The sequence below is a fragment of the Chlamydotis macqueenii genome, chromosome 17, assembly GCF_036417535.1.
Source record: "Chlamydotis macqueenii isolate bChlMac1 chromosome 17, bChlMac1.mat, whole genome shotgun sequence".
NCBI lineage: Eukaryota > Metazoa > Chordata > Aves > Otidiformes > Otididae > Chlamydotis > Chlamydotis macqueenii.
In genome coordinates this window covers 14629527-14654713 of record NC_141572.1, presented here as the reverse complement: position 1 = coordinate 14654713, position 25187 = coordinate 14629527, and the positions used below count along the sequence as shown (strand labels likewise).

The 25187-nt window shown below is 68.4% G+C and overlaps 4 protein-coding genes across 4 annotated transcripts; 1 reads left to right on the top strand and 3 right to left on the bottom strand.

Annotated features, from left to right (window-relative positions):
* Positions 1 to 2270: 2270 nt before the first annotated feature.
* Positions 2271 to 3953, bottom strand: MTFP1 (mitochondrial fission process 1). The gene is made up of 4 exons (XM_086761631.1): positions 3827 to 3953; positions 3037 to 3164; positions 2730 to 2962; positions 2271 to 2485 (listed from the first exon to the last, which is right to left on the bottom strand). The coding sequence occupies exons 1-4, from the start codon at positions 3876 to 3878 to the stop codon at positions 2410 to 2412; spliced, it is 489 nt and encodes a 162-aa protein (XP_086617757.1). The 5' UTR covers positions 3879 to 3953; the 3' UTR covers positions 2271 to 2409.
* Positions 3954 to 4862: 909 nt separating this feature from the next.
* SEC14L2 (SEC14 like lipid binding 2) lies at positions 4863 to 9041 on the bottom strand. The gene is made up of 12 exons (XM_086761383.1): positions 8922 to 9041; positions 7958 to 8033; positions 7814 to 7857; positions 7652 to 7711; positions 7386 to 7574; positions 6641 to 6736; positions 6346 to 6406; positions 6168 to 6251; positions 5896 to 6002; positions 5673 to 5812; positions 5421 to 5590; positions 4863 to 5328 (listed from the first exon to the last, which is right to left on the bottom strand). Exons 1-12 carry the CDS (start codon positions 8973 to 8975, stop codon positions 5177 to 5179), a joined length of 1233 nt encoding a protein of 410 aa, XP_086617509.1. The 5' UTR covers positions 8976 to 9041; the 3' UTR covers positions 4863 to 5176.
* A 5299-nt stretch (positions 9042 to 14340) lies between these two features.
* On the top strand, positions 14341 to 18245 carry RNF215 (ring finger protein 215). Its single transcript, XM_086761528.1, has 10 exons — positions 14341 to 14607; positions 15849 to 15977; positions 16091 to 16162; positions 16240 to 16325; positions 16956 to 17010; positions 17191 to 17295; positions 17373 to 17489; positions 17565 to 17702; positions 17915 to 18017; positions 18133 to 18245. The coding sequence occupies exons 1-10, from the start codon at positions 14341 to 14343 to the stop codon at positions 18153 to 18155; spliced, it is 1095 nt and encodes a 364-aa protein (XP_086617654.1). The 3' UTR covers positions 18156 to 18245.
* A 1301-nt stretch (positions 18246 to 19546) lies between these two features.
* LOC147598652 (uncharacterized) lies at positions 19547 to 25030 on the bottom strand. The gene is made up of 10 exons (XM_086761788.1): positions 24963 to 25030; positions 24305 to 24476; positions 22909 to 23424; positions 22761 to 22840; positions 22395 to 22472; positions 21857 to 22047; positions 21574 to 21741; positions 20355 to 20494; positions 19838 to 19911; positions 19547 to 19760 (listed from the first exon to the last, which is right to left on the bottom strand). Exons 1-10 carry the CDS (start codon positions 25028 to 25030, stop codon positions 19547 to 19549), a joined length of 1701 nt encoding a protein of 566 aa, XP_086617914.1.
* Between the last annotated feature and the right edge of the window lie 157 nt (positions 25031 to 25187).

Sequence of the window (25187 nt, the reverse complement as noted above, 5' to 3'; positions counted from 1 at the left end):
GGCTGGCGGGTGAGTGGGGCTGGGACCCCCCCTCACTGGTTGTACTGGGGGAGGTGGGTGGTGGCACCCATGCCTGGGTGCGGGAGGGTGGTGGGTGCCCCTTGGTCTTGCCTGGGCCTGCTGGTAGAGGTCTTCTGGGTGGACAGGAGCCTTCCTAAAAGGGGGCTCTGGGGACGTGGGGTTGGGGTCAGGGGGCTTGCCAGGAGCTCCTGGTGCCCCCGCGTCCCAGCAGGACCTGGACTGGGTGGGGGAACCAGAGCTGCGGGTGACGGTCTCCCTTCCCACGAGCAGCTCCTGGTCCCTCCCCCGGCCTTGGCTGGGCTCCTGGTGCTGGGGGACACTCCCAGGTGGGCCTGGTGCTGGGGTGGCTGGGGACACTTAATCTCGCATTTTGGGAGGGTTGTGGAGCACCCCCTCTTCCAGCACCCCCCACCACAGCGATCCCGCACCAGGGTCTGGCCACCAAGGCCAGATGTGCTCCCGGGTGCTCTCCCCTCCTCACGTGGCACCATTTGCCTTCCACGAGTGGTGGGGACATCTGAGGACCTGGACCACGTGGCTCCAGCCCCCCGGTCGCACGGCAGTGGCTTCGGCAGTGTCCTCGGGGACCGTGCTGGCAGGGCTGGTGGTCACCCAGACTGAGGAGCCCAGCGTGAACTTCACCTTGAGGCTCCCGGATGGTGAGCGCGCTGGTCTTGCGTTGAGTGCCAGCGCTGGGGGGGTGAGACCACAGGATGGGCCCAGCCAAGACCCCCGGGCTTGCCCAGCAGCACCCCACACTTCCTCCTGGGTGGCCTCAGCACAAGGAACCACCAAGAGAAGGTGGCCGTCCCTGCAGGACCACCCCTCCAGGGACGTGGGGCAGATCCCTGAAGATCTTCGTGGACGAGTGCTACAGGACCCCCTCAGAGCGGGTGGGGCGCTCCAGGAGGGCCTTCGTGGTGGCGAACGGCCGGCGGCGAGGTGGGAACCACTGCTCCAGGCACCCGCAGGCCCTGCAAGCCCTCCCGACGGGGAGGGATGTCCAGAGCACGGAGACGGCCTGGGAACGTCCCCGCGTTGCGCTCCCACCTCAGGCGCCCACACGGGCAGAAGCTGGGGAGCGTGGCCGGCCAGCGCGGGAGAGGGGTGTCCCCCTCCAGCTCGCCGTCCCGGCCCCCGTGCTGGAGGAGGAGGAGGTGAGGTTGGGGAGATGGCCTCGGTGGTGGGACAGAAGCCGCTGGGTGAGGTGACACGACCACCCCACCACGGTCCAGATGCCACCTCTCCTCCCGCGGTAGCCAGGTGGCGTCCCCACAGGTCCCAGCTCAGCTCCCGCCGGGTTCGGGTGGACCAGGGAGGAGCTTGGTGTCCCCCCCGGCGCGGCCGAGACCTCCAGGGCCGCAGGGACCTGCACCGCGTGGGGCTCGGGGCGGAGGGTTGGGGGGTGACCCCCAGACCCGCTCAGCTCCTCTCCCCGCAGCGAAGGGCCCTTCCCGGAGCACCCCCGCTGCGACACCCGCCCCACGCGTACCGGGGTGACCCCACCACGTGGTTTGGGGGGTCCTGGGGTCGGTCCTGGGGCCGGGCCAGGCTCCCGCGAGAGGGGACACCTCCCCGGGCGGTGGGACCATCGCTGGTGCAGAAGGAGAAGGTTCCACAGCGCGAAGGAGAGCGGACAACCCCCAGCATCACCCCACTGCCCCAAACCCACCACCCGGGTGCCAAAGCACCCCCTGAACCCCTTATTTTGTGGGGGTTTTTATTATTTTCTCTTTCCCCTGCCATCCCCAGCACCGTGCCGTACGGTGGAGAGGTTCCTGCTGGCCCTGGTGGGGTCCCTGGTCCCCAGGGAGCCGGAGCCAGAGGGCGAGGTGGCTGGGTGCAGTAAATAAAGTAAAACAATAAATTTAAATTTTAAAACAAATAAATAAAAGTGGTTTTGTTTTTCTCTGAAGCTTCTCCTGGTGGTACCACGTGGATGCCACCACGGGCTGGGGACGTGCCACCGTGCCCAGGAGCCCCCTCTCGCACCGCTGGAGATGTTGGAAGCGGCGGCAGGTCCTTGGGGACGGTCCCGGGGGCGTCCCCTGCGCCTGGCAGGGGCGGGAGAGGGATCGGAGGGGTTCCAGTGAGGATCTGGGGTGGGGGTCCCCCGTGCCCCCAGCCCAGCGCGGAGGTGCCCGCAGGGTGCAGAGCCCGGGGGGGTTGGGACCCATACGCCGCCCCCCTCCCAGTCTGGGACGCGGCAGCGGGTCCCCACGGGTCCCGGAGCATCGCCCGGCACAGGATCGGGTTTGAAATGGTTTATTAGGGCCGGCCACGGGGCGGGGGGCCGTCACCGGCGCGAGGGGTCACAGTAGATGGGTCGCAGCACCCCAAAAATCAGCAGCGTGCCTCAGTTTCCCCGGGTTGGGGGCGGAGGGGAGCTCAGCGCAGGGGCGGGGGCTGTCCCGGCGCCCCGTACAGCTTGCGGAGGCTGCAGTCCATCAGGAGATCCACCGTCCTGCGGCGGGAGAGGGGCGTTAAATGGGGCGGGGGGTGTCCCTAATCCCTCTGGGACCCCGTCCCCGATGCCACCGAGCCCTTCCGCGACCGAGCTTAGCGCGGCCTCGCCTGGTTGATCCCCGTCCCCGCGGGGCCGAGTCCCGGCCGGACCCCGGCAACACCCCTCGGGGCCGGGGTCACCCCGCGCTCCCCCGGCCCAGACGGGGACCGGTTCCCCCCCCACCGCCCCGTGTCCCCGTCACCTGTCGATGGGGGTGACGATGACGGGGATGGCGGCCAGCCCCAGGGCGGTGGTGGTCCAGCGGCGCAGGGGCAGGGGCCAGCGGGTGAGGGCGCCCAGCAGGGCCAGCGAGGCGGCGCACAGCCGGTTGATGGTGACGCCGGGGATGGCCACCGAGGCCAGGCTCTGCCAGACGAAGGTGTCCACCACGGCCACCCCCACGCGGGCGGCCTGCGCGGGGTCCTGCGCGTGGGCCTGGGGACGGGGACGACGGGGGTCAGCGGGGTTTGGGGAGCGGCGGGAGGGGCGGGGAGGGGGTTGACACTCACGGCGGCAGCTCTGCGGCCCTTGTCGATGGCGTCGGCCGTCACGTAGGCGGTGGCCACGCCGTAGCTGGCCCACACCACCTGCACCGGCACCAGCGAGCGGAAGGACTCGCCCACCTCGTTGGCGTAACCTGGGGGTCGGGACGGGGGGGTCAGCGGGGCCGCGCACCGGCCGGGCGTCCCCAGGGCGTCCCCATGTCCCCTCCGTGTCCCTGTGCCACCCGGAGCACCGAGGGCCGGATCTCGCACCGGGGGGTTCGGAGCAGCCGGGTCATCTTGGGTCCCCGCTGCCATCGGGACGGCTGGGCTGGGGGGGCACCGGTGACAACAGTGCTGGTACCGGTGTCTGCGACCCCCCCCCGGTGACGGTACCGGTGACAGTGACCCCTCCCCAGTGACAGTACCGGTGTCTGCGACCCCCCTCCGGTGACGGAACCGGTGTCTGTGACCCCCACCCGGTGACGGTACCGGTGACAGCGCCTGGTGCACAGTGCCCGGTACCGGTACCCGGTGTCGGTGTCCGGTATCAGTGTCAGTGCTCAGTTGCAGTGCCGGTAGCCAGTACCGGTACCCGGTGTCGGTGCCCAGTGTCAGTGCCCGGTACCCGACACAGTGCCCGGTACCGGTACCCGGTGTCAAGTGCCCGTTGCTGTGCGCAGCGCCCGGTGTGCGGCGCCGGTATCTGGTACCGGTAGCCGGTGTCAGTGCTGGGTGTGAGTGCCCGGTACCCGGTAGCGGTGCCCGGTGCCGAGTGTCAGTGCGCGGCGCGGTGCCCGGTGCCCGCTGTGCTCACCCAGGTACCGGACCCACGTGTCCCGGTAGGGGTCCGGCTCCTCCGCCCCCATGGCGCCGCCGCACGAGCCCGCCCCGCCCCGCCCCGCCCCCCCAGCGCGCGTCACCGGGCCCCGCCCGGCTGCGAGATGGCGGCGGCGCGGGGGGGCGGGGCCTGACCGCACACGTGACACCCGGCGGGGGGCGGGGTCTGGGTGGACGCGTGACCGCGGGTCACCGGCGGGCACGTGGGCGGGATTGGGGGTGCAGAGCCGGCTATGGGGCTGAGGGGGGCAAACGGGGCCGGTTATGGGGCCGGGGGGGGCAGCAGGGAGCAGTTATGGGGCTGAGGGGGCAGCAGGGAGCAGTTATGGGGCGGTGGGGCAGCAGGGAGCAGTTATGGGGCCGGGGGGGGCAGCAGGGAGCAGTTATGGGGCTGAGGGGGGCAAACGGGGCCGGTTATGGGGCCGGGGGGGGCAGCAGGGAGCAGTTATGGGGCGGTGGGGCAGCAGGGAGCAGTTATGGGGCTGGGGGGGCAGCAGGGAGCAGTTATGGGGCGGTGGGGCAGCAGGGAGCAGTTATGGGGCCGGGGGGGGCAGCAGGGAGCAGTTATGGGGCGGTGGGGCAGCAGGGAGCAGTTATGGGGCTGGGGGGGCAGCAGGGAGCAGTTATGGGGCGGTGGGGCAGCAGGGAGCAGTTATGGGGCTGGGGGGCAGCAGGGAGCAGTTATGGGGCTGGGGGGGCAGCAAGGAGCAGTTATGGGGCGGTGGGGCAGCAGGGAGCAGTTATGGGGCTGGGGGGGCAGCAAGGAGCAGTTATGGGGCGGTGGGGCAGCAGAGAGCAGTTATGGGGCTGGGGGGCAGCAGGGAGCAGTTATGGGGCTGGGGGGGCAGCAGGGAGCAGTTATGGGGCGGTGGGGCAGCAGGGAGCAGTTATGGGGCTGGGGGGGCAGCAAGGAGCAGTTATGGGGCGGTGGGGCAGCAGGGAGCAGTTATGGGGCTGGGGGGCAGCAGGGAGCAGTTATGGGGCGGTGGGACAAAAACCAGAGAAGACCCAGCTGCGTCCATCCCTTTACTCCCCCCACCCCACACGGCAGCAGGCGGGTGCGGGACCCACGTAAGGCACAGAAATGGGGGGGTCACGCGCACACACACACACACACACACACACACACACACACACGACCCTTCCGGCCCCGCTCAGCCCCCCGCCTCGCTCCATGAGCTCGGGCTGGGGGGCGCAGCCTCCTCTCTCTGTCCTCCCGGCCGCCTTAGGGGGGCACAGAGCGGCCGCCTGCCCGGCCGCGGGGCCTGGGGGTCCCCCGCCATGTGCGTGCGTGGGGCGGGGGCGGCCGTGGGGCGGGGGTCCGTGGCTAGGGGCTGTGGCCGAGGGCCACCTCGCTGAGCTTGTCCCCCAGCTCCTGGATCTGCTGGGCGGAGGCGGCGTCAGGCAGCAGCACCTGGACGCTGTAGCTCACCTTCTTGGCGTGGAGGTAGCTGTAGGTGTTGTCGAAGCGCAGGACGTCTGGGGGACGGAGGGCGGGGGGTGTCAGGGGCGCGGGGACCTCCCCCCCAGCCCGCCCCACAGCACCCCGAGGGAAGGGGGGGCGCGCTCACAGATGCCGGGCGCGGCGCAGGTGAGGGAGCCGTCCTCGGGCACCATGTGGGCGTTGTAGCGTTGGTTGGGGTACACCTCCGGCATCTCGCCCGCCCGCTGCCGCTCGCCGATCTTGGTCTTCAGGTAGATCCCGAACCCCACGTCCCCTCCCTCCGACCTGAACTGCCACCTGCGCCGGAGAGAGCCGGCGGGGTTGGGGACCTTCGGGTGCCCTCCGCCTCGCCCCGTGACGGGAACGCCCCCCTCCTCACCTGAGGACGCAGCCGGGGAAGAGGATCTCGTACTCCAGCTGGTGGGACGAGCCGCGGTTGACCACCACCGTGTGCTCGTACTGCTGCGCCAGCTGGTCCCGCACGTAGTAGTGCCGGGGGACGTCTCCCCCGTAGTTGATCTGGAACGGGGACGGGGATGGAGGCGGGTGTGGGGGGACCACCTGAGGAACCCGCGGTGGGGTGGAGGGGGGGTTCCTCCTACCTTGCTCGGGCATTTGGGGTCCCCGTTGGGGTCCGTCAGGGTGCCCCCGTACTCCACCGGGATCTGCTGGGGGTCGATGTACTTCTGCAGGACCTCCTTCCAGTTGGCTGGTGGGGCGGAGGACAGCGGCGTTTGGGGCGGGTGGGGGCCGTGACCCACACAGGGAGCCCCAGCCCAGCCTCACGGGGTGGGGCGATAGCGGAGGGGGAGGTGGCACCCCGGTTTTGGCTTCCCCAAGCCGGGGACGCCCCGAGGAGGGGGTCAGGACTCACATCCCAGGACCACGACCTTCTTGCGGGTGTCCTCGCTCAGGAAGTGCTTGACGAGGTTGTAGGCCACGGGGAAGATCCTGGGGGCTGAGGGGGGGGCGGACAAGGGGTGGAGGGGGACGTTAGGGTGGGGGTCGGCACCCGGCCGGGGTGGCGACCGGGACCCCGGGGCCGAACTCACCCTTCACGATAAACAGGCGCTTGAGGGACTCGGGGTAATTCTCCTCAAACATGGACAGGAGCTGCGGGACGGGGACAGCTTCAGGTCATCCCCCCGTCCCATGTACCCACTGGGGCACGGGGGGAGTGCAGCGGGGTGCGGGCCGAGCCCCTCACCCCAAAATGCTGGAGAGGGTCTGAGGTAGCGGTAGGGCCCTGCTCTTGCGTCAGCCCACACCCCCGTGTCACCGCGTCAGTGCCGCAGCCCTGGGGACGCCGGGGACAGGAAGGGGGGGTCGGGCAGGGGTCCCTCTCACCTCCCCGTACGTGTCCACGGCTGGCTTCCAGAGGTGCTTCAGGCCCAGGCCCTCGCAGTCGTAGACCATCAGCACCATCTCAATCTTCTTGCCCAGCTGGGATGGGAGGATGGGAGCGGGGGCTCAGGTGGTGCCTGGCCCCTCTGGGCACCCACAGGAAAGGGGGGATCTGGGCCGGACCCAGGGACAAGGGGGTCCCCAACGGGGTGGTGCCCTCCTGGCCAGAGCCTCCTCCCAAGTGTTGGTGCGGGGAGAACGGGGCATCACGGGCTGGTGTGGGTGCTGGGACCGGGACACAGGCCAGGGGGATGGACCCAACATGGACTTACAGGGCTGGCAGGGACATGGGCTGGTGGGGATGGACCAGACATGGACTTATGGGGCTGGGGAGGACATTGGGTGGTGGGGACAGTGGGGACAGGCTGGTAGGGATGGACAGGACATGGACTTATGGAATTCTGGAGGACATGGGCTGGTGGGGATGGACCAGACATGGACTTACGGGGCTGGAGAGAACTATGGGTGGTGGGAACAGACAGGATGGGAACTTATGGGGCTGGGGAGGACATTGGGTGGTGGGGACAGCGGGGACGCAGGCTGGTAGGGATGGACAGGATGTGGACTTATGGGGTTGTGGAGGATGCGGGCTGGTGGGGATGGACCAGACGTGGACTCGTGGGGCTGGCGGGGTGGGTGGGGCGTGGAGGGGCAGGGCGGGGCAGGCTGCGGGCGGGCGGGCGCCCACCTTCTGGCTCTGGCTCTGGCACTCTCGCCGCAGCAGCTCGCAGTCGCGGAACTTGTTCTTCAGCAGGTCCTGCTTGGAGGCCGAGAAGAGCAGCCCCTTGGCGTCCAGCGGCCCGATGATCTCGTACCAGACCGGGCTGCCCTCCCGGTCGTAGCCGCACATTCCCCCCGACATGTATTTTCGGATCACCTGCGGGAGGACACGGTGGGGGGCTCAGGGCGAGGCGGGGGCCACGTCCCCCCCCCAGCCGGGATGGGGACACCCACCTCCGGGGCCTCCCAGGCCACGATGTTGTCGGCGTCCATGTACTTGCGCACCTCCACGTGCTGCGAGGGGGGAGGGCGGGGTGAGGGCATTTGGGGGACCCTCACCTCCCACCCCACGGAATGGGGTGCGCCCCCCCAAAAAAGAGCGGGGTGCCCTCTCACCTTGCGGAGCATGGCCTCCGACTTGGGCAGGTCGAAGGCGCGCGCTGCAAGAGAGCGGAGAGCTCAGCCCCGGCGCCCCCCGGCTCCGCGGGCCACCCGCTTCGGCGGTCTTCCAGCCCCCCCCTCCCCCCACCCCGGGGTTACCTCGGAGCCATTTCAGGAGGAAATAATCATCCTGGGAGGGCAGGGAGGGCAGCACGTCCTGCAGGTTCTCCCGAAACTGCGGGGGGAAGAGGGGCCGTCGGCGGAGGGGACCCCACAGCGCGCCAGTCCCCCCCGTGCCACCATCGCCGGTGGCGTCCTTTGGGATGGAGCCGGCCACCGCGCGCCCCCCAGCCCGCTCCAGTGACGCCCCGCAGGGCGGCGAGGCACAGAACTGGGGGGGGGGGTTGTTTGGGGGCACGCGGCCGCGGCCAGGCCACGGTCCAAATCTCCGTACCAGCCCGAGACCTCCCCTTAACGAGGCCGATTAGAATTAGCTCCCGCCGCATTTAGGTGTAATTAAACCCGGGATTAGCTTCTTCACCCTGAGAAAAACAACCCCCCCTCGCCCACCCGCTCGCCGCCCTGGCAGCGGCGTTCGGCAACCCCCGGTCCCCGGGTTCATCGCCCGCGCTGGAGTTTGGTTGGGTCGAAACGGCGGCGATAAGATAAAAACCCGTCAGCGCTGCCATCTCGCTGGGGCGGGATGAAACCCCGGGCGAAACCTGGCACCCCAACCCCCCCCCACCCCCCCAACCCCCGGCCCACGGCGAGGTGGCGGCGAAGGCGTCGAAAGCAGCCTCGCGCGGCACGGCCACGGCGGTGGCGTGGGCGGCGATGGTCACGGCGGCCGCTGCAGGTGGGCGATACTGGTCACCCGTGGGACCGGGGAGGGATGGGGGGCGAGGGGGGGGGGCGGTTTGCAGGTGTCCGGTCCCGGGGGATGGGATGAGACCCCCGGGACCCCACTCGGGACGGTGGCAGAGCCCCGTGGGGGCGGGGCTCAGCCGGTGCGTTTGTGCTTTGGGGTGGCGGGGGCCCGGGATGCGGGGGGTGGCCCCACCCCCCATCCCCGCCTCTTCCCTCCCCCACCGCAGCATCCCCCGGGCTACCGGTACCGGCTCACCTGGGCCAGCGCCTCCGCCTGCCGCGGGCTCAGGTCCCCGACGCGGCCGCTCATGGTGCCCCGGCCCCGGCTACCGGACGCGCCGGCTCTGACGGGCGGCGGCGGCGGAGGCCCCGCAGCACCGCCCCCCGCCCCCCCACCCCGCCCAACTCCGCCCCGCCCGGCCCGGCCTTGGACCCTGCCCGTCCGGTCAGAGCCCGGCCCCCCCGGAGGAGGGGGGGTTTAGGGGTACGGGGGGGGTGTGGGAGGAGTGGGGGGGTACGGAGGGTATGGAATCATGGAATCATGGAATCATGGAATCCCAGAATGGTTTGGGTGGGAAGGGACCTTTCAAGGCCCCCCAGCCCAACCCCCTGCCAGGAGCAGGGACATCTCCAACCAGATCAGGTTGCTCAGAGCCCCGGCCAACCTGGCCTGGAACGTTTCCAGGGATGGGGCATCACCACCTCTCTGGGCAACCTGGGCCAGTGCTCCACCACCCTCAGTTTAAAACTCTTTTCCTAATACCAAATCTGAATCTGCCTCCCTCTATTTTGAACCCATCACCCCTCGTCCTGTCACACCAGGCCCTGCTGAAGAGTCTCTCCCCATCTTTCCTGCAGCCCCCTTTGGGCACTGGGAGCCGCTCTCAGGTCTCCCCGGAGCCTCCTCTTCTCCAGGCTGAACAGCCCCAGCTCTCTCAGCCTGGCCTCACAACAGAGCTGCTCCAGCCCTCTGAGCATCTGCATGGCCTCCTCTGGACCCTCTCCAACAGCTCCACGTCCTTCTGATGTTGGGGGCTCCAGAGCTGGACGCAGCGCTGCAGGTAGGGTCTCACCAGAGCAGGGTGGGGGAGGTATGGGATATGGGGGGGACATAGGGAGAGTGGGGGGCATAGGGGTACAGGGGGTATGGGGGAGTGGGGGGATATAGGGGGTATAGGGTGTGTGTGGGAGGTATAGGGGTGGGGGGGTATGGGGGATGTGGGGGCGTATAGGGGATATAGGGGGAGTGGGGGCAGTATAGGGATATGGGGGCTACAGGGGGGGTGGAGGCAGTATGGGGGTATGGGGGCATATAGGGGTATGGGGGGTATAGAGGTATGGGGGGTATAGGGGTATGGGGGGTATAGGGGGGTGTAGGAGTACGGGGGATTATGGGAGTATAGAGGGGGCTGGAATATGGGGGGCTATAGGGGGTATGGGGGTATGGAGGGGTATAGGGGATATGGGAGGGTGAGGGTGTACAGGAGATATGGGGGCTGTAGGAGGCATGAGGGCCCCAGGGGCTTGGGTAGCATGGGGGGGGCTTGGGGGATATAGGGGGTATAGGAGATACGGGGGCTGTAGGGGGTATGGGGGTGCCGGGGGCTTGGGTGGTATAGGGGGGGCTTGGGGGATATACGGGGTGTGGGGGATATAGGGAGTATGTGATACGGGGAGCTGTAGGGGGTATGGGGACATGGGGAGCTTGGGGGGCGTGAGGGGGTATAAGGGGTACGGGGGCTGTAGGGTGTATGGGGGCATAGGGAGGCTTGGGAGATATAGGGGACATATAGTGGGTATGGGGCACGGAGGGGCATGGGGGGGATATGGGGCACGGGGGGAAATGGGGGGTATAGGGGGTATGGGATCATGGGGGGCTTGGAGGGTATAGGGGGTGTGGGGGCTGTAGGGGGTATGGAGGCTGTAGGGGGGGCTTGGGGGCTGTAGGGGGTATGGGGGCTGTAGGGGGTATGGGGGCTGTAGTGGTATGGGGGCTGTAGGGGGGGCTTGGGGGCTGTGGGATGTATGGGGGTATGGGGGGTGTATAGGGGGTACTGGGGAGACATAGGGGGTATGGGGGCAGAGGCGTTGGGGGGTATAGGGGCCATGGTGGTTTGGGGGGTACAGGGCCTATGGGGGAGCACAGGGGCTATGGGGGAGCATGGGGGGACAGAGAGGGTGTGGGGAGGGGTACGGGGGGCATGGGGCTGTGGGGCAGGGGTAGGAGATGATGATGGTATGGGGGTGGGTGGCAGTGGGGCGGACAGGGTGGCTGCTGAGGCGCAGGAGTCAGAGGACAGGGATGAGGGAGAGGGACAGTGGCACTGGGGACAGCGGGCTCACCCCCCCGGCAGTTCCCCTGCGGTGGCCCTTGCTCCCTGGGGAGGGAGGACCCCAGCCAGGGAGGGGTCCTGGCCAGGAGAACGGGTCCCTGTGGGGTCCCACAGACCTGCTCCAGTTGGGATTCCCCCATCCCCACTGTCCCCTCCTGGGCGTGCTGTGTGTGTCCCGTGGGGTCGTGGGTGACACATGGCGCCGTGGGCGTCCCATGGAGCCACCCGCGGCCCGCGGAGCTGTGCACGTCCCACGGGCACGCGATGTCATGTCCCACAGAGCCACTTGTGTCCCATGGAGCCGTTTGTGTCCCATGACACCATACATGTCCCTTGGACCCATGGATGTCCCATGATGACACGTGTCCCATGGACCCATGGGTGTCCCATGGAGCTGTCCACATCCTATGGAGCCACCTGTGGCCCATGGACCTACACATGTCCCATGGCACCGTGTCCCACACAGCTATCCGTGTCCCACAGCCCTATGGATGTCCCATGGAGCCACCCGTGTCCCGTGGAGCCGTAAGAGTCCCACGGAGCCAGGGATGTCCCACAGATCCAGGGATGTCCCACAGAGCCGTTTGCACCCTGCGCGTGTCCCGCCACGCAGGTCCCGTGGCCACGTCCCCTCCGCTGGGCTCGCGGCAGCAGCCCCCTGTGTTCCCATTTTGGGTTCCTCCACCGAAGCCGCGCAGGACCCCACCGTCAGCGACAGCCCAGCCCCGGAGCCGGATGGGCTGCCAGACTGGTTTTTACGGCACAGCCGAACCCACGGCACGGTTACACCGGCTTCGGTCACCGGCCGTGAGCAGGGGGACCCTGCGGTTGTGACACAGGTGGGGACACGGGGGGCGTCGGGGTACACCCAGACCCGTCCCACAGGCATCCGGCAGCCATGGGAGCGAGGATGTCACAGCACAGAGACCCCGGCCCTGCGGTGACCCCTGCCAAAAGCAGGTCAGCGCCGGGGCCCGTGCGGCGGCTAATCCTCCTCCGGCAAATCCTCCCGTCGGCACATGTGCCAGGCACACGTGGCCGCAGCGGGGCCGGGACAGTGGCACCCGTGGGGCTGCCTGGCACCTGCTGGGACAGGGACAGCTGGGGGTGTTGGGTGCAGGGGAGCTGGATTTTGGGGTGCTCAGGTGTGCGGGTGTGTGCCCGTGTCACCCAGGCCTGCGCACACGCATGTGCCATGGCCGTGGCTGTGCGCGGATGGGGGTGTCTGTGTGTGCTGGGCCACGCGTGTCCCTGTGCACCCGTGGCCGTGTCCCCCTGTGTGCACGTGTCCCTGCAGCACCCCCATGTGTCCATGGGGAAGCGGCGGTGTGGGGGGCCGCGTTCCCATGCCTGTCCCTGTCCCTGTCCCTGTCCCTGTCCCAGTGCCCGTCCCAGTCCTGATCCCTCTCCTGGTGCTGGTACAGGTCTCCGTCCCAGTGCTCATCGCTATCTCGGTGCCGGTCCCTGTCCTGGTCCCTGTCCCTGTCCTGGTCCCTGTCCCTGTCCTGGTGTCCGTCCCAGTGCCTGTCAGTGCTGGTCCCCATCCCCGGTCCCTTTCCCAGTCCCCATCTCTGTCCCCATCCCAGTCCTGGTCCCTGTCTGTCCCTGTCCCGGTGCCGGTGCTGTCCCCATCCCTATCCCCATCCCTGCCCCTGTGCCCATCCACGTCCCTGTCTCTGTCACCACTTCATGTCCCTGTTCCTGTTCCTGTCCCAGTGCCTGTGCCCATCCCTGTCCCCATCCCTGTTCCTGTCCCAGCCCTGTCCCCAGCCCTGTTCCTGTCCCTGTCCCAGCCCTGTCCCCATCCCTCTCTCCATCCCCATTCCTGTCCCTGTCCCAACTACCTGTCCTTCTCCCAGTGCCAGCGCCTGTCCCCGTCCCTGTCCCTGTTCCCATCCCCATCTCTGTCCCTGTCCCCATCCAGGTCTCCATCCCCACCCCTTTCCCTCTCTCTCTTTCCCCGTTCCTGTCCCTATCCCTCTCCTGGTGCGGATGCCTGTCCCTGTTCCCATCCCCATCTCTGTCCCTGTTCCTGTCCCCATCCCTGTCCCCGCTACCTGCCCTTCTCCTGGGACCAGTGCCTGTCCCCATCCTCCTGCCTATTCCTGTCCCTTTCCTGGTGACAGCACCTGTCCCCATCCCATCCCTGCCCCATCCCATCCCATCCCATCCCCATCCCATCCCACCCCATCCCACCCCATCCCCATCCCATCCCATCCCCACCCCATCCCCATCCCATCCCATCCCCATCCCATCCCACCCCATCCCACCCCATCCCATCCCATCCCCATCCCATCCCATCCCATCCCACCCCATCCCACCCCATCCCATCCCCATCCCCATCCCATCCCATCCCACCCCATCCCCATCCCATCCCATCCCCACCCCATCCCCATCCCATCCCATCCCACCCCATCCCCATCCCATCCCATCCCCACCCCATCCCCATCCCATCCCATCCCACCCCATCCCCATCCCATCCCATCCCCACCCCATCCCCATCCCATCCCATCCCACCCCATCCCATCCCATCCCCACCCCATCCCCATCCCATCCCATCCCATCCCACCCCATCCCATCCCATCCCATCCCATCCCACCCCATCCCATCCCATCCCATCCCCACCCCATCCCCATCCCATCCCATCCCACCCCATCCCATCCCATCCCCACCCCATCCCCATCCCATCCCATCCCATCCCACCCCATCCCATCCCATCCCATCCCATCCCACCCCATCCCATCCCATCCCATCCCCACCCCATCCCCATCCCATCCCATCCCACCCCATCCCATCCCATCCCATCCCATCCCACCCCATCCCATCCCATCCCCACCCCATCCCCATCCCATCCCATCCCATCCCACCCCATCCCATCCCATCCCATCCCATCCCACCCCATCCCATCCCATCCCATCCCCACCCCATCCCCATCCCATCCCATCCCATCCCACCCCATCCCATCCCATCCCCATCCCCATCCCATCCCCATCCCATCCCATCCCATCCCACCCCATCCCACCCCATCCCATCCCATCCCATCCCATCCCATCCCATCCCCACCCCATCCCCATCCCATCCCATCCCATCCCACCCCATCCCATCCCATCCCATCCCATCCCCACCCCATCCCCATCCCATCCCATCCCATCCCACCCCATCCCATCCCATCCCCATCCCCATCCCATCCCCATCCCATCCCATCCCATCCCACCCCATCCCACCCCATCCCATCCCATCCCATCCCTGCCCCGCCCCGTCAGGCGGCGGTGGGCGGCGCGGCGGGTCCTCCGCGGCGGCAGGGGGCGCCGCGGGGCGGGGCGGGGCGGGCGGCGCGCGGCCATGGCGGCGGTGCGGGCGGCGCTGCTGGCTCCGCTGCTGGCGCTGTGCCGGGCCGGGCCGGGCCCCCCGCCCGCCGCCCGCGTCGAGGTGTCGGTGACCGGGCCCGGGCCGGGGGACGGGGCCGGCAGCGGGGCGGCCGCGGCGCCCGGCGGCTCCTACACGCTGCGCGGGGCCGTGCTGGGCCGGGGCGGGCCGGGCCCGGGGGTCCCGCGGGAGGAGGAGGAGGCGGCGGGGGGGAGGGGGGAGATCCGCGGTCGCCTGCTGCTGGTGAGCACCGGTACCGGTACCGGGCACCGGGGGGCTGGGGGGGCAGTGGGCACTGAGGGGGGAACAGTGGGAGCTGGGTGGCGGGGGCGGGGGGGAGGCAGTGGGGACTGGGGAGGGTGGTTGGGGGCAGCAGTGGGAGCTGGGAGCACTGGGAGACCCGGGCCTTGGGGACTGGGAAGGCTTTGGGCACTGGGGCGGAGTGGGGAGCACTGGGAGATCCGGGCCTTGGGGACTGGGAAGGCTTTGGGCACGGGGGGGGGAATGGGGAGCACTGGGAGACCCGCGCCGTGGGGACTGGGGAGGCTTTGGGCACTGAGGGGGAGTGGGGAGCACTGGGAGATCCGGGCCGTGGGGACTGGGGAGGCTTTGGGCACTGGGGGGAGTGGGGAGGGGGCAGCTGGGAGGCACGAGGGGGCAGTGGGGACTGGGGAGGATGGGGAGCGGGGAGCAATGGGAGCTGAGGGGCAGTGGGCACTGAGGGGAGGCTTTGGGCACTGGGGGGAGTGGGGAGCACTGGGAGACACAGGGACAGTGGGGACTGGGGAGGCTTTGGGCACTGGGGAGGATGGGGAGGGGGGAGCTGGGGGGCACTGGGAGACCCGGGCCGTGAGGACTGGGGAGGCTTTGGACACTGGGGGGGAGTGGGGAACAGTGGGGACTGGGGGCGCTGGTAGACATGGGGGGCAGTGAGAGCTGGGGGAGGCTTTGGGCACTGGGAGGCAATGGGGTGGGGGGAGCTGGGAGACACTGGGAGACTTGGGAGCAGTGGGGACTGGGGGGCACTGGGAGACATGGGGAAGCCGTGGGAATTAGGGAGGCTTTGGGTACAGGGGGGAGCTGTGGGACACAGGGGGGCAGTGGGCACTGAGGGGGAGTGGGAGCACTGGGAGACATGGCGGGGGACAGTGAGAGCTGCGTGGCACTGGGAGATGTGGGGGGACTGGGGAGGATGGGGAGGGGGCAGCAGTGGGAACTGGGGGTTGGTGGGGAGGCCGTGGAGGCCGGGCGCCATGGGGGGCTCCGGGAGGCAGCGGGCACTGGGGGGCACAGCCCAGACAGGCAGTGAGGGGGTGCCCAGCGGCGGAGGGGCGGTGCAGGGGGCACCAGGTCCCGTTCCCTGGGCCACCCCAGCTGCTGTCCCTGTCCCTGTGCGGTGCCCAGCTCCCCAGGGCACCCGGGGATGTGGGGGTGCCCCGAGCCTCGCCTCTCGCCCCCGCTGACGCTGCCGTGCCCCCCGCAAGGTGGGGGACGCCGAGCCGGAGCTGGGCGCTGCCGACAGCTGGATCGGCGTGGTGCCCGTGGGCGAGGAGCCGGCCGAGGTCCCCCGCGGCGCCAAGGAGGAGTCCTTCACCGCAGCCGTCGTCAGCAAGGTGGCTCCTCGCCCGGCCCCGGGGCTGCGGCCGCGTTGGCCGGTGACGAGCCTGCAGGGACGGGAGCGGAACGGGGGCTCCCCGCTCTGAGCCCGTGCCCCGTGTCTCCGCAGATGAAGCGAGCCCTGGTGCTGGGGGCCTCAGCCCTGCTCATCCTGGCGCTGAACCAGAACGCCATCCGGGAGGTAGGGGCGTCCCGGCAGCGGGTTCCCGAGCCGTTTTCGTGCCACGCTCACAGCTGCCGCCGTTCTCTTCGCTGCAGCTGGACGTTTCCCAGCTTCTGGCCAAGCCCGTGATCGTGATCCAGTCCTCGGACAACGTCACCAAGCTGCTGGGAGCGCTGCTGCGGTACGGGCTGGGGCGGGGGGCTCCACGCCCGGTCCCCTCCGGGCTGCCGCAGCCGGGGGCCGCCGTGGCGGGGTCTCTCCCGCGGCGCCTGGCGTTTGCTGGGTTGGCTCCGAGCTCGCTCTCCCAGCTGGGGCAGGGACACGTGTTTCCAGGGAGGGTGGGAGTCGGGCCCACCCCTGAGCCTTTCCACGGGTCCCCGCGCGACGGCAGGGCCTTGGCCAAGTCCTTTGGGACACTGGGTACCAATTAGCCAGCTTGGCTCGTTATCAGCATGACACCGGCATCCCTGCCGCCTTCGCCGGTGTTTGTCCCTGCCGCCTACGGCGTTAGGACCCCCCTGCTCCTCTTCCGCGCGGCGAAGGGGTGTCGGCGCTGCGGTGTCGCAGCAGCCGGGGAAACTGAGGCACGGTGCTGGGAGGAGGGGACCTGCGCAGAGGGCTGGGCGCGGCTGGGGACGCTTGCTGTCACCTCCCCTGCGTGCTCCTCTGTCCCCGGTGGCCCCCCTCGCCCGCAGCTCCGTGTGGGCTGCCTGTCCCCAGGGGAAAGGGGGGGCTCCCAGGCGCTGGGGTGCCGCGGGCCGGATCCTGCTGTGCCCGCGGGACTGACGCTCCTCTCACCTGTCACTCGCAGGGGGCTCCGGGCTACGGCGAAGATCACGTACCAGGCCGTGCTGCTGGAGAACCTGGTACGCAGGTTCTCCTCCTCCTCCTCCTCCTCCCCTCCTGGTGGGAGGGCAGGGGCATGGCCGTGCCCAGCCAGAATTCCCCGACCGGTGGGGAAGCAGGGAGCAGGCGGGGCCCCACCTGGGCTCGGGCAGCGCCGCGAGCTGTGGCGGCCGGCGGCAGTGCCGTCTCCTGCCTTGCAGGGAGTGACCCTCACCCTGTGGTCGACCTGCGGCCTGTCCCGAGGGGGCCTCTACGGGGAGTGGCAGGGCGTCATCTGCACGGGGGAGAACAGCTCGCAGGTCCAGGTACGCGCGGCGGTGGCGGCGGGGGGGCCGGGAGCGGAGCGGGGGTCCCCGACCGTCCGCCGGCGCTGTTCCTGCAGAAATACCTCCAGCAGCTGTGGAACACCATCCTGCTGATCGCCCTGCTCCTCTGCACCGGGGTGATCGTGCAGGCCCAGCGGCAGTCGCGGCAAAACCCGTCGGAGCAGGACGCCGAGGTGGGAACGTCTCCGCTCTGCCGCGCGCCGGGAGGACCCGCGCCCGGGGCCTGACCCTCCGCTCTGCCTTCACAGCTGGACCTGAAGCAGCACATTCGGCGGCGGCTGTCGGCGCTGAAAACCCGCCGGTACCATCCCGGCAAACCGCCGCGCAGCCGGGCCTGCGAGATCGATAGCTGCGCCGTCTGCTTGGACCAGTTCCACAAGAGCCAGGTAGAGACTGGGGGGACCGGTGCTGCGCTGGGGGGCCTGGAGCCCGTCCCGGTCACCGCTCGGTGCCTCCCTGTGCTCGTGCCAGGGAGCCGCGCGGCAGAGGATCGTTCCCCTCGCGTGGCAGCGTGACGGAGGCAGGGCTGTGCCCCAGCCGCCGCTGCACTGCTGCCCCGTTCTGCTCACGTCTCCCGTCTCCGCTTCCCTCCCGGCAGTGGCTGCGGGTGCTGCCCTGCTCCCACGAGTTTCACCGGGACTGCGTGGACCCCTGGCTCCTGCTGCAGCAGACCTGCCCTCTCTGCAAGCGCAACATCCTGGGTGAGAGCCGCGCCGGCGCCCCGCCGGGGCCCCCGGCGCAACCAGGGAGCACGTTTGTGCCGGGGGGAGGGGTTGGGGAGCCTGTGCGATGGCCCCTCATCCTTCTCCCTTCCAGGGAACTGCTGCACGGAGAGCTAGTCCAGGGACGGACCCATCGCCGCTGCGGGGAGGGGGGTGCAGGGGGCGCTCAGCGAGCGGCGCTGGCTGCCGGGGCCCGGCCGTTCGGAGAGCGAAGGATCTCGGGGCGCTCGCTGCTGGGTGCGAGTAGAGGGGGTGGGGGAACGGGTGCCGGGAAAGGGAGCTACGGGGGCACCCATGGGGCGGCGGGGTGGGGGCACCCATGGGGCGGGGGCACGGAGGCAGGGAGAGCCCTGCCCCGGCTGCATCCTCTCCCTGCTCCTCGTCATTTTTCTAAGTGGGCAGCGCCCGGCTTGGGGGCTGTGCTGCTCCCGAGCTCGGCGAGGTGGCCCGGCTGCAGCGGTGAGCCCCTCTGCGCCGCGGGGCAGCTCTGCCAGGGCTGGAGGGAGGGCGGGGGGGCCGAACACGTTATTTATACTAACTTATTAGAAAGGACGGCGCGCGTGGGCTGCGGGGAGCGAACGCGGGGCTCGTTTGGCCGAACACGGGTGTGCCACGGTGGCTGGGGACTCGCCGGGAGCCCCGAGCGGCCCCCGTTCCGCGCGGCTGCAGCGTCGCGCGCGTCCGTCTCTATTAAATACAGAGTGAGGAGAGGCTGCCATGTCCTGTGTTGCGATCGCGCGGCTCCCGCCGCCCTCCGAAGCTCGCGGGGCGGCTCGGTGTTCCCCGGCCCCTCTGGGCGCTCGCAGCTGCTGGCGGCGCCGGGAGAGCCGCTTTCCCGGGCTGCGGCTGCGCCGGCGAGCTCAGGGCGGCTCAAACTTCCCGCATCCCCAGCTCCGCCTTTCCAAAGCGGCGTGGCCCCAGCGCAGTCGCCTCTCCAAAACGGTTCCTGAGCTGCGCCCCGGCGTTGTCCGGGTGAGGAGCTGTGCCGGGGACTCCAGCAGCGGCTTAGCCACGGGCAACTGAGCTCTGGCGCCCCGGAACGTCCCTGACCGCGCAGGGGCTGCTCCATGCGCCCGGGAGTGTTTCCCCCCACTCCAAGGGCCCACGCGCGGGTCTGCTTCTCCCCAGGCCGCCGTGCTGGCGGAGAAGAGAAGGGGAGGCGCCGGCCCAGCTCTCTGCACCGTCACCTGTGGTTTTACTGCAAACCGCAGCGCTGCCCAACGCAGAGGGACAACAGGGGAAACCGCGCGGACCTGTCGGTGCCGCAGTCCTGCAGAAAACAAAGCCAAACAACAGCCGGAGGCCAGCTAGGAGCTGAGCCGTGGCGAAGCCGCCGCAGGACCGTCTCCCCGCGCTCCCAACACCCACCGCACGCGGGGTTGAGCAGGGAGACCGGGTTTCCCAAGGGAACGCGCCTTCGCCATGCACAGAGGACGGGTAATGAGGTCCCGTGGGGCAGGGCAGGGCTCATCACACGCTTTACTGTTCCACGTTAGTCCTGTGGGCGTTTATTTGCGGTGGGGGAAGATGGGGGGAGTTCTGCCTCTCGCTCTTGGGTTGGGGGGATGCAGCACCAGGGCCTCGGCCGGCAGCAAGAGGCAGGGCCCGGCCTTGCAGGGAGGCTCTGCCGAGAGCGGCTTTGCCCGCTGGCTGCTGGGGGTGCGCTGCCGCGCCTCGCTTGCGCGTCCGTGCGTCCCCGCTCTGTCCCGGCTGCTGGGCCGCCTGCGGGCGGAGGGAGCAGTTAGAGGGGAGGAAGAAGAGGGAGGCTCCCCAGCCCCTTCCTCTGGGTTCCTACTCACCCAGCGTCCTGCCCGCCGGCCTCCCCGCCACGCTGGCTGCTGAGCTGAGGCCACAGCTGGGTCTGCGGGACGAGCTGGGGGAGAGAAAAGGGGGTGAAGCTTCCCCCAAGTCACGGCCCTCGGCCTCTGCCCTGGGCGGCCGTCGCCGGTGGCCGTGGCACGGTGGTACCGCAGAAGGAGCTGGGAACCGGCTGCGGTGCCCCACCGCGGGCTTGGCTTGGGAGGAGAGCCCGGTTCCACCGCCCCGGGGCCAAGACAGGCTCCTGGAGGCAGGGCCAGGCCCTGGGACAGAGAGGGATCGCAGCCCCCGCCCAGTTTCGTGCCCTCCTGGAAGCAGCTTTGTCCAGCTCGGCCCCGCGGGGGATGTCGCGCGAGGACCCCCACGGCCTTTTGCTACCCAAAGCCCCTCCCGCAAGGGCACGCGCCCAGGGAACCGGTCCCCAGGGGCCGTGGGGTGGTCTCGGGGTATGCAGCGCCCCGCGGCACCCAGCTCGCCCTGGCTTCGGCGCAGCCTCACCTTCAGCACGCCCTGCTCAGCAGCCGCCTTCACCTTGGCCAGCGCGGACCTGAGCCGCGCATTCTCCCGCTCCAGCACGTCGATCCGGACGCCGTTGGCCTGCAGCTGCTTCTCCATGTCCTCGGTCAAGCTCCCGCTGCCTGCAAACGAAATACTTCGTCCAAAATACGCCCAGAGCTGGGCCGGCTGCTGCCTGCCTGCCTGCTGGGAGGTGTTGGCGGCGGCCCTCCTGCCTCTCGAGCCGGAAAGGCGCCTGCCCCGAGCAGGGAGCAGCAGCGCAGCCTGCGAGGCGGCAGCCGGGACCCAAAACCGTGCCAGCGGGAACCGCAGGGGCAAACAGAGCTCTGCCCGTGCGCCGGCTCGGCTTTATTTCCCGGTGGGATGAACAGCACCCACGGAGCGAGGCGCGTTAAGACGGCGGCAGCTTAGCACAGCCCAGGGCCTGAGCCCATACCGGTAATTAGTGGGACAAACGGCATTGTACAAATTAACGCTGGCGTGGCCGGGGCCGGCAGGCTCCTCTGGGAGACCACCAAGGCCGCCGTGGGGAAAACGGGCGCTGCTGCCCGCTCCCTTACTCTCAAACTGCATCTCGGGGGGGACGTGGAGCTCGGGGAAGAACACCAGGAGCCTCTCCCGCTCCTTCAGCTCCCGCGTCTGCTCCTCCAGCTTGGAGGCGTTCGCCCGCAGCTCCGCCACAGCCTGCTCCAGGCCCAGCTTCTCCCGCTGCAGCGTGTCCAGCAGCTCCTGCGTGGCACAGCAGAGAGGCGGCGAGGTTTGCAGAGCGCTCTCCCAAACCTTGGGACGGTGCAGTCTGGGGGAGTCCCAGGGAAAGCTCCCTCCCTTTCCCTGGGGGACAGCGGGAAGGGGACAGGGTCTCGGCTCTGAGGTCCCTGGGTGATTTGGGAACGTGAAGTACGGCGCGTGTCCAGGCTGGAGGCACGGGAGCAGCCCCAGGAGTTGCTTCCTGCAGCTCCCCTCTGCCTCGGCCGCGGGGAAAACCCGTGGAGATTTGTCTACACGGCGGAGAGGGATCTTCCCCAGGGGGTCCCGGAAGGGGATGGCCACCGACAACGTCCCACCGAGTCCCAAAGTCCCCTCCTGGGAAAACTATGGTGGGGGATGGAGCCCCACGGCAGAGCTGTGCCCCGCAGCAGCTGCTCCCTCGGGATCCCCGCTCCCGGCAGCCCCCCGCTGCGGGCTGGGTGCCAGCGCTGACCTCCTGCGCCCGCAGCTTCCGCCCGCTCTGCTCCTGGCTCTCCCGCAGCTGCTCCGCCAGCCTGGCCTTGTCCTCCTCGGCCTCGCCCAGGCCGGCCTGCAGCTCCTCGCGCTCCTGGTCCAGGCTGTCCAGCTGCTGCAGCAGGGCTCTCTGCTTGGCCTGCAGGGACTGCGCGGGGCAGGCGAGCCTGCGTGGGGCTGCCGCTGCACCCCCTCACCGCCGCCCCGACGGCTGCGGGGCCGCCGAGCAGCTCCAGGGCAGCGGGGAGCCGGCCCGGCCGTACCTCGTGGTGCTTCAGCATGCTCTCCACTTTGGCCTTCTCCTTCTCCAGCTGGACGGTGGTGTCGCTCAGCTCCTGGCCCAGGCTCTCCCGCTGGTTGGTGAGCAGCTGCACCTTCTCCTCCAGCTCCAGCACCTGGCTCTTGGCCACCATCGTGGTCCTCATCTCCTCCAGCAAGGTCGCCTTGGTCCCCTCTGCGGAGACACGGCACCTTTGGCCCAGGCCCGGCAGGAGGAGCTGAAGCTCCTGGATAAGGGGGGGGCCCCGCACCCTCCACAGGCCCTGGCGAGGGGGAGGCAGGTCTGCCGGGGGGGACTGTGACCCCCTGAATCTCCACCAGCACCAGCACCAGCCCGCGCTGGCGCTGGGTAACGTCCAGGCACTGCTATGAAGGACGCTCGTCCTCGCCCCGGTTCCCGCCAGCGCTACACCCAAGCGATTCCGGGGGAGCCGGGCTTTTTCCTGCGCTGTCTGACGTGGGTGTAAAACGCTTGTGGGCCCAGAGAGGTGTGTCAGCTGGGAGAGTCCCGGGAGTCCTCACCCAGCTCCCGCACAGCGGCCTGCGTCGCAGCCAGCTCCTCCTTCAAGGCAGAGAGTTTTTCTTCCAGCAGAGTGGCACCTAAGTCGGCACAAAACCGTTACTCAACGTTAAACAGCTCCTCCAAGAAACTGCAACAAGGAGGGACCAAACAGCGCTTGGTGATTGTATCGTGCAGGAGGCAGCGCGAGGGCGTGGAGAACCAGCTGTCTGGGGTTAGTCCGACAGCGGGGAACAGCCCCCGCGCCCACCAAAATCAGGGGCAGCAGCCCTGCTCGTGGCGGTGCGACCAAGATTTGACCGGGGACTCCGTGCTTCTCCTGCAAACACCCACGGGGCTGGCAGGGGATGCTGGGACCAGCACCGTACCTCTCCGCAGGTCGTCCTTGTCCCGCTCCAGCCTGGCTACAGCCTCCGAATACTCCTTCTTCTTTACTGCCAGGCTCCGCTCAGCCGCCGCCTTCTGCTGCGCTCGGGAGTCTTTCTCCGCCTGGAGCAACCGGGAAAAGTCCTCAACCTGTTTCCGCAGCTCGTCCTTCTGTTTCTCCGACTCTTCCAGCTCAGACTTCAGAGGGTTGACCTGCTGCAGCAGCACCTCGAGGTGTTTGCCGATGCGGGAGAGGTCCTTGCTCTGCTCCGAGGCCCAGTAGCTCAGGTCCCTCGCAGTGAGGGTTCTTTTCCCCGTGTTCTCCTCCACCATCTCCTGGAACTTGCTGAGCGCCGAGGGGATGTTCTGGCTCTGGCAGATGCTGGTGATGGCTTTGCCGACCTCGCGGAGGCCGACCTGGGCGCTGGCGCAGGTGGCGCAGGGTGCCAGGGGTGAGCCAGTCGTCTGCGTGGGGATGCTGCTGCCGCTCTCGGCCAGGGAGCTGCCCGAGGCCTGGCTGTCTGGTGGACGGCACCGAGAAGTGGACTGGGCAACTTCTGGGGAATTTTTTAACCCCAAAACGTCAGGCAAGCAGCGTTTTGGGTGCTGCTTCTCAGGTTTCCCAGCCTGGGGAGAGGATTGCGGCGCGGGGATCTCCTTCCTTTTCTGGCGGAGAGAGCACAGAACAACAGCAGGGCCCAGATCAAACCGCGTCGGCAGCAAACGGTCCGTAAGAGCCCAGATGCAGAGGCGTGAAACGCGGCGACAGGAGAGCAGCGCAGCCCAGGGGCGCCGAGGGCAGCGAGCCCTTCCCTTGGGAGGAGGGAAGTTCCCCGAGCTGGGAGGAGGACAGCTACCAAGCGCTCAGATTCCCTCCTGACTGTGCTCCAGCACAACCAAAGCACTGGCAAAGAAGCCAAATGAATTTGCACCCTGCTGCGGAGTACGGGGGAAGTGAATTTCCAGAAGCGTTTCAGCCGCTGCTGTGGTTTCACAACGGGAAGCCTCGGCAGTGAAACCGGCTCCCCAGCTCCCCTTCTTGTGAGCGTCCCTTTTTTCTGTCTCCTGGTTATGCCAGGTGAATCACCGTGAGACTTGGCCACAAAAGGGATCATTTGGGGAATAAAAAATTAAAAAAAAAATGCAGGGGAGGGGCATAGTGTTCTTACCACAGATTATTTCACTAATTTGAGCCAGCTCAGCCCCGCAAACCCTGGGGTCGGCAGAGGAGAGTATTTGGCAGGAGGAGAATATTTTTCCCAAGCAAGAGAAGGCGAGCAGCCAGGCTCACCCGCCCTGAGATCCTGGAGAAGGACGGGTCCATCCACCTCCCGGCGGTTAGAGGAGGGAAGGGACTCAGGCCGTGCGGGGCAGCGCTGGGAGGGTCACGAGCCAGGAGCGCACCTGGCATGGCCACCACGCCTGTCACGGGGCGTCCCGGGGAAGGACCGTGACCTCAGCGCGGTCCGAATCACGGGAGGGGGTGAGGCAAGGGCCGTTTCCCTGCGCTTAGCTCGTGGGGCGTCGGGGTCCCCAAATGTCCCACCTCGGCCAGGAGCTGCTGGTAGAAGGCTCCCAGTTTCAGCATGCTGGACCAGTACCTCCTCGCCGTCAGCCCTGCGGACATGCAGGGTCCCACCGCCTGCGCCGGGGGGACGGCTCGCTCGCTGAGCAGGTTTTCCGCGTAGCCCGTGAAGCTCTGAAGCAGGAGCAGCAGCCTTTTTCGACAGAAACCAAACACAGCGTCGAGCAACGGAGCGTTTGTCACGGGGAAAGGGCCCCGGGCCTCTAACAGCGCAGCGCCGAGGCAGGGGAGGCTGTCTCCCCTCCCCTGGACAAAGCCAGTTTTGGCAAAGGAGAGTGGATATCGGGGCTCCTGTGACCCCCCCAGGCCTGAATCGCTCCACGGAGCAGCATTTGGTGGGAGGAAAATCCTCCTGCAGCTGCCAGCACGCAGGCTGCACAGGCTGCTTGTAGCCAGCCACTTCCCAGAGGCTGGAATTAAGCTCTCCCGAAAGATCTGGGGCACCCACGCTGCCTATATCAAACCCTAATTGTTCGGGCTGACAGCTCCCGTGGAGCGGCTCATCTTTTAAAACAGCGAAGGGTGAAATAAAGCAAAAGGCGCTTTTGTCTCCCAGGGCTGTAGGTGTGGCTGCGTCTGTGCATTTCCAAGCTTTTGGGGGGTAATTCAATGAGTTTGCCCGTCTACCCAGGTGCCCTCGGTTCCGGGGCGGAGCAGCGGCTTCCCCCGCTCCTTTGTGGGCAGCATTTGTGCCGGTAGCTCTGAGCTCTGCGTGGGGAAAGGAGTTGGGGTTTAAAACTCAAGTGCAGAGCTGCAGAGCATGAGGCTGAGGAGCTAGCAGGCAGCTTGTCGTGGAAAGGTGAGGGGGGAAAAAAATAAATCCAAACCCCTTGGCTGCATTCGA

Coding starts and splice junctions, on each gene's coding strand:
- SEC14L2 (XM_086761383.1), bottom strand. CDS start 8,975: ATGAGCGGCCGCGTCGGGGACCTGAGCCCGCGGCAGGCGGAGGCGCTG. Junction 8,034..8,921: donor AGGCGGAGGCGCTGGCCCAG/GTGAGCCGGTAC, acceptor TTCCCCCCGCAG/TTTCGGGAGAACCTGCAGGA. Junction 6,407..6,640: donor CCGTGGACACGTACGGGGAG/GTGAGAGGGACC, acceptor CCCGTCCCGCAG/CTCCTGTCCATGTTTGAGGA.
- RNF215 (XM_086761528.1), top strand. CDS start 14,341: ATGGCGGCGGTGCGGGCGGCGCTGCTGGCTCCGCTGCTGGCGCTGTGC. Junction 14,608..15,848: donor TCCGCGGTCGCCTGCTGCTG/GTGAGCACCGGT, acceptor GCCCCCCGCAAG/GTGGGGGACGCCGAGCCGGA. Junction 16,163..16,239: donor ACCAGAACGCCATCCGGGAG/GTAGGGGCGTCC, acceptor TCTTCGCTGCAG/CTGGACGTTTCCCAGCTTCT.
- MTFP1 (XM_086761631.1), bottom strand. CDS start 3,878: ATGGGGGCGGAGGAGCCGGACCCCTACCGGGACACGTGGGTCCGGTAC. Junction 2,963..3,036: donor AGGGCCGCAGAGCTGCCGCC/GTGAGTGTCAAC, acceptor CCCCGTCCCCAG/GCCCACGCGCAGGACCCCGC. Junction 2,486..2,729: donor ATCGTCACCCCCATCGACAG/GTGACGGGGACA, acceptor CTCCCGCCGCAG/GACGGTGGATCTCCTGATGG.
- LOC147598652 (XM_086761788.1), bottom strand. CDS start 25,030: ATGCTGCCCACAAAGGAGCGGGGGAAGCCGCTGCTCCGCCCCGGAACC. Junction 22,841..22,908: donor AGGACGAGCTGCGGAAACAG/GTTGAGGACTTT, acceptor GGCGGCGGCTGA/GCGGAGCCTGGCAGTAAAGA. Junction 22,473..22,760: donor CAAGGACGACCTGCGGAGAG/GTACGGTGCTGG, acceptor GTGCCGACTTAG/GTGCCACTCTGCTGGAAGAA.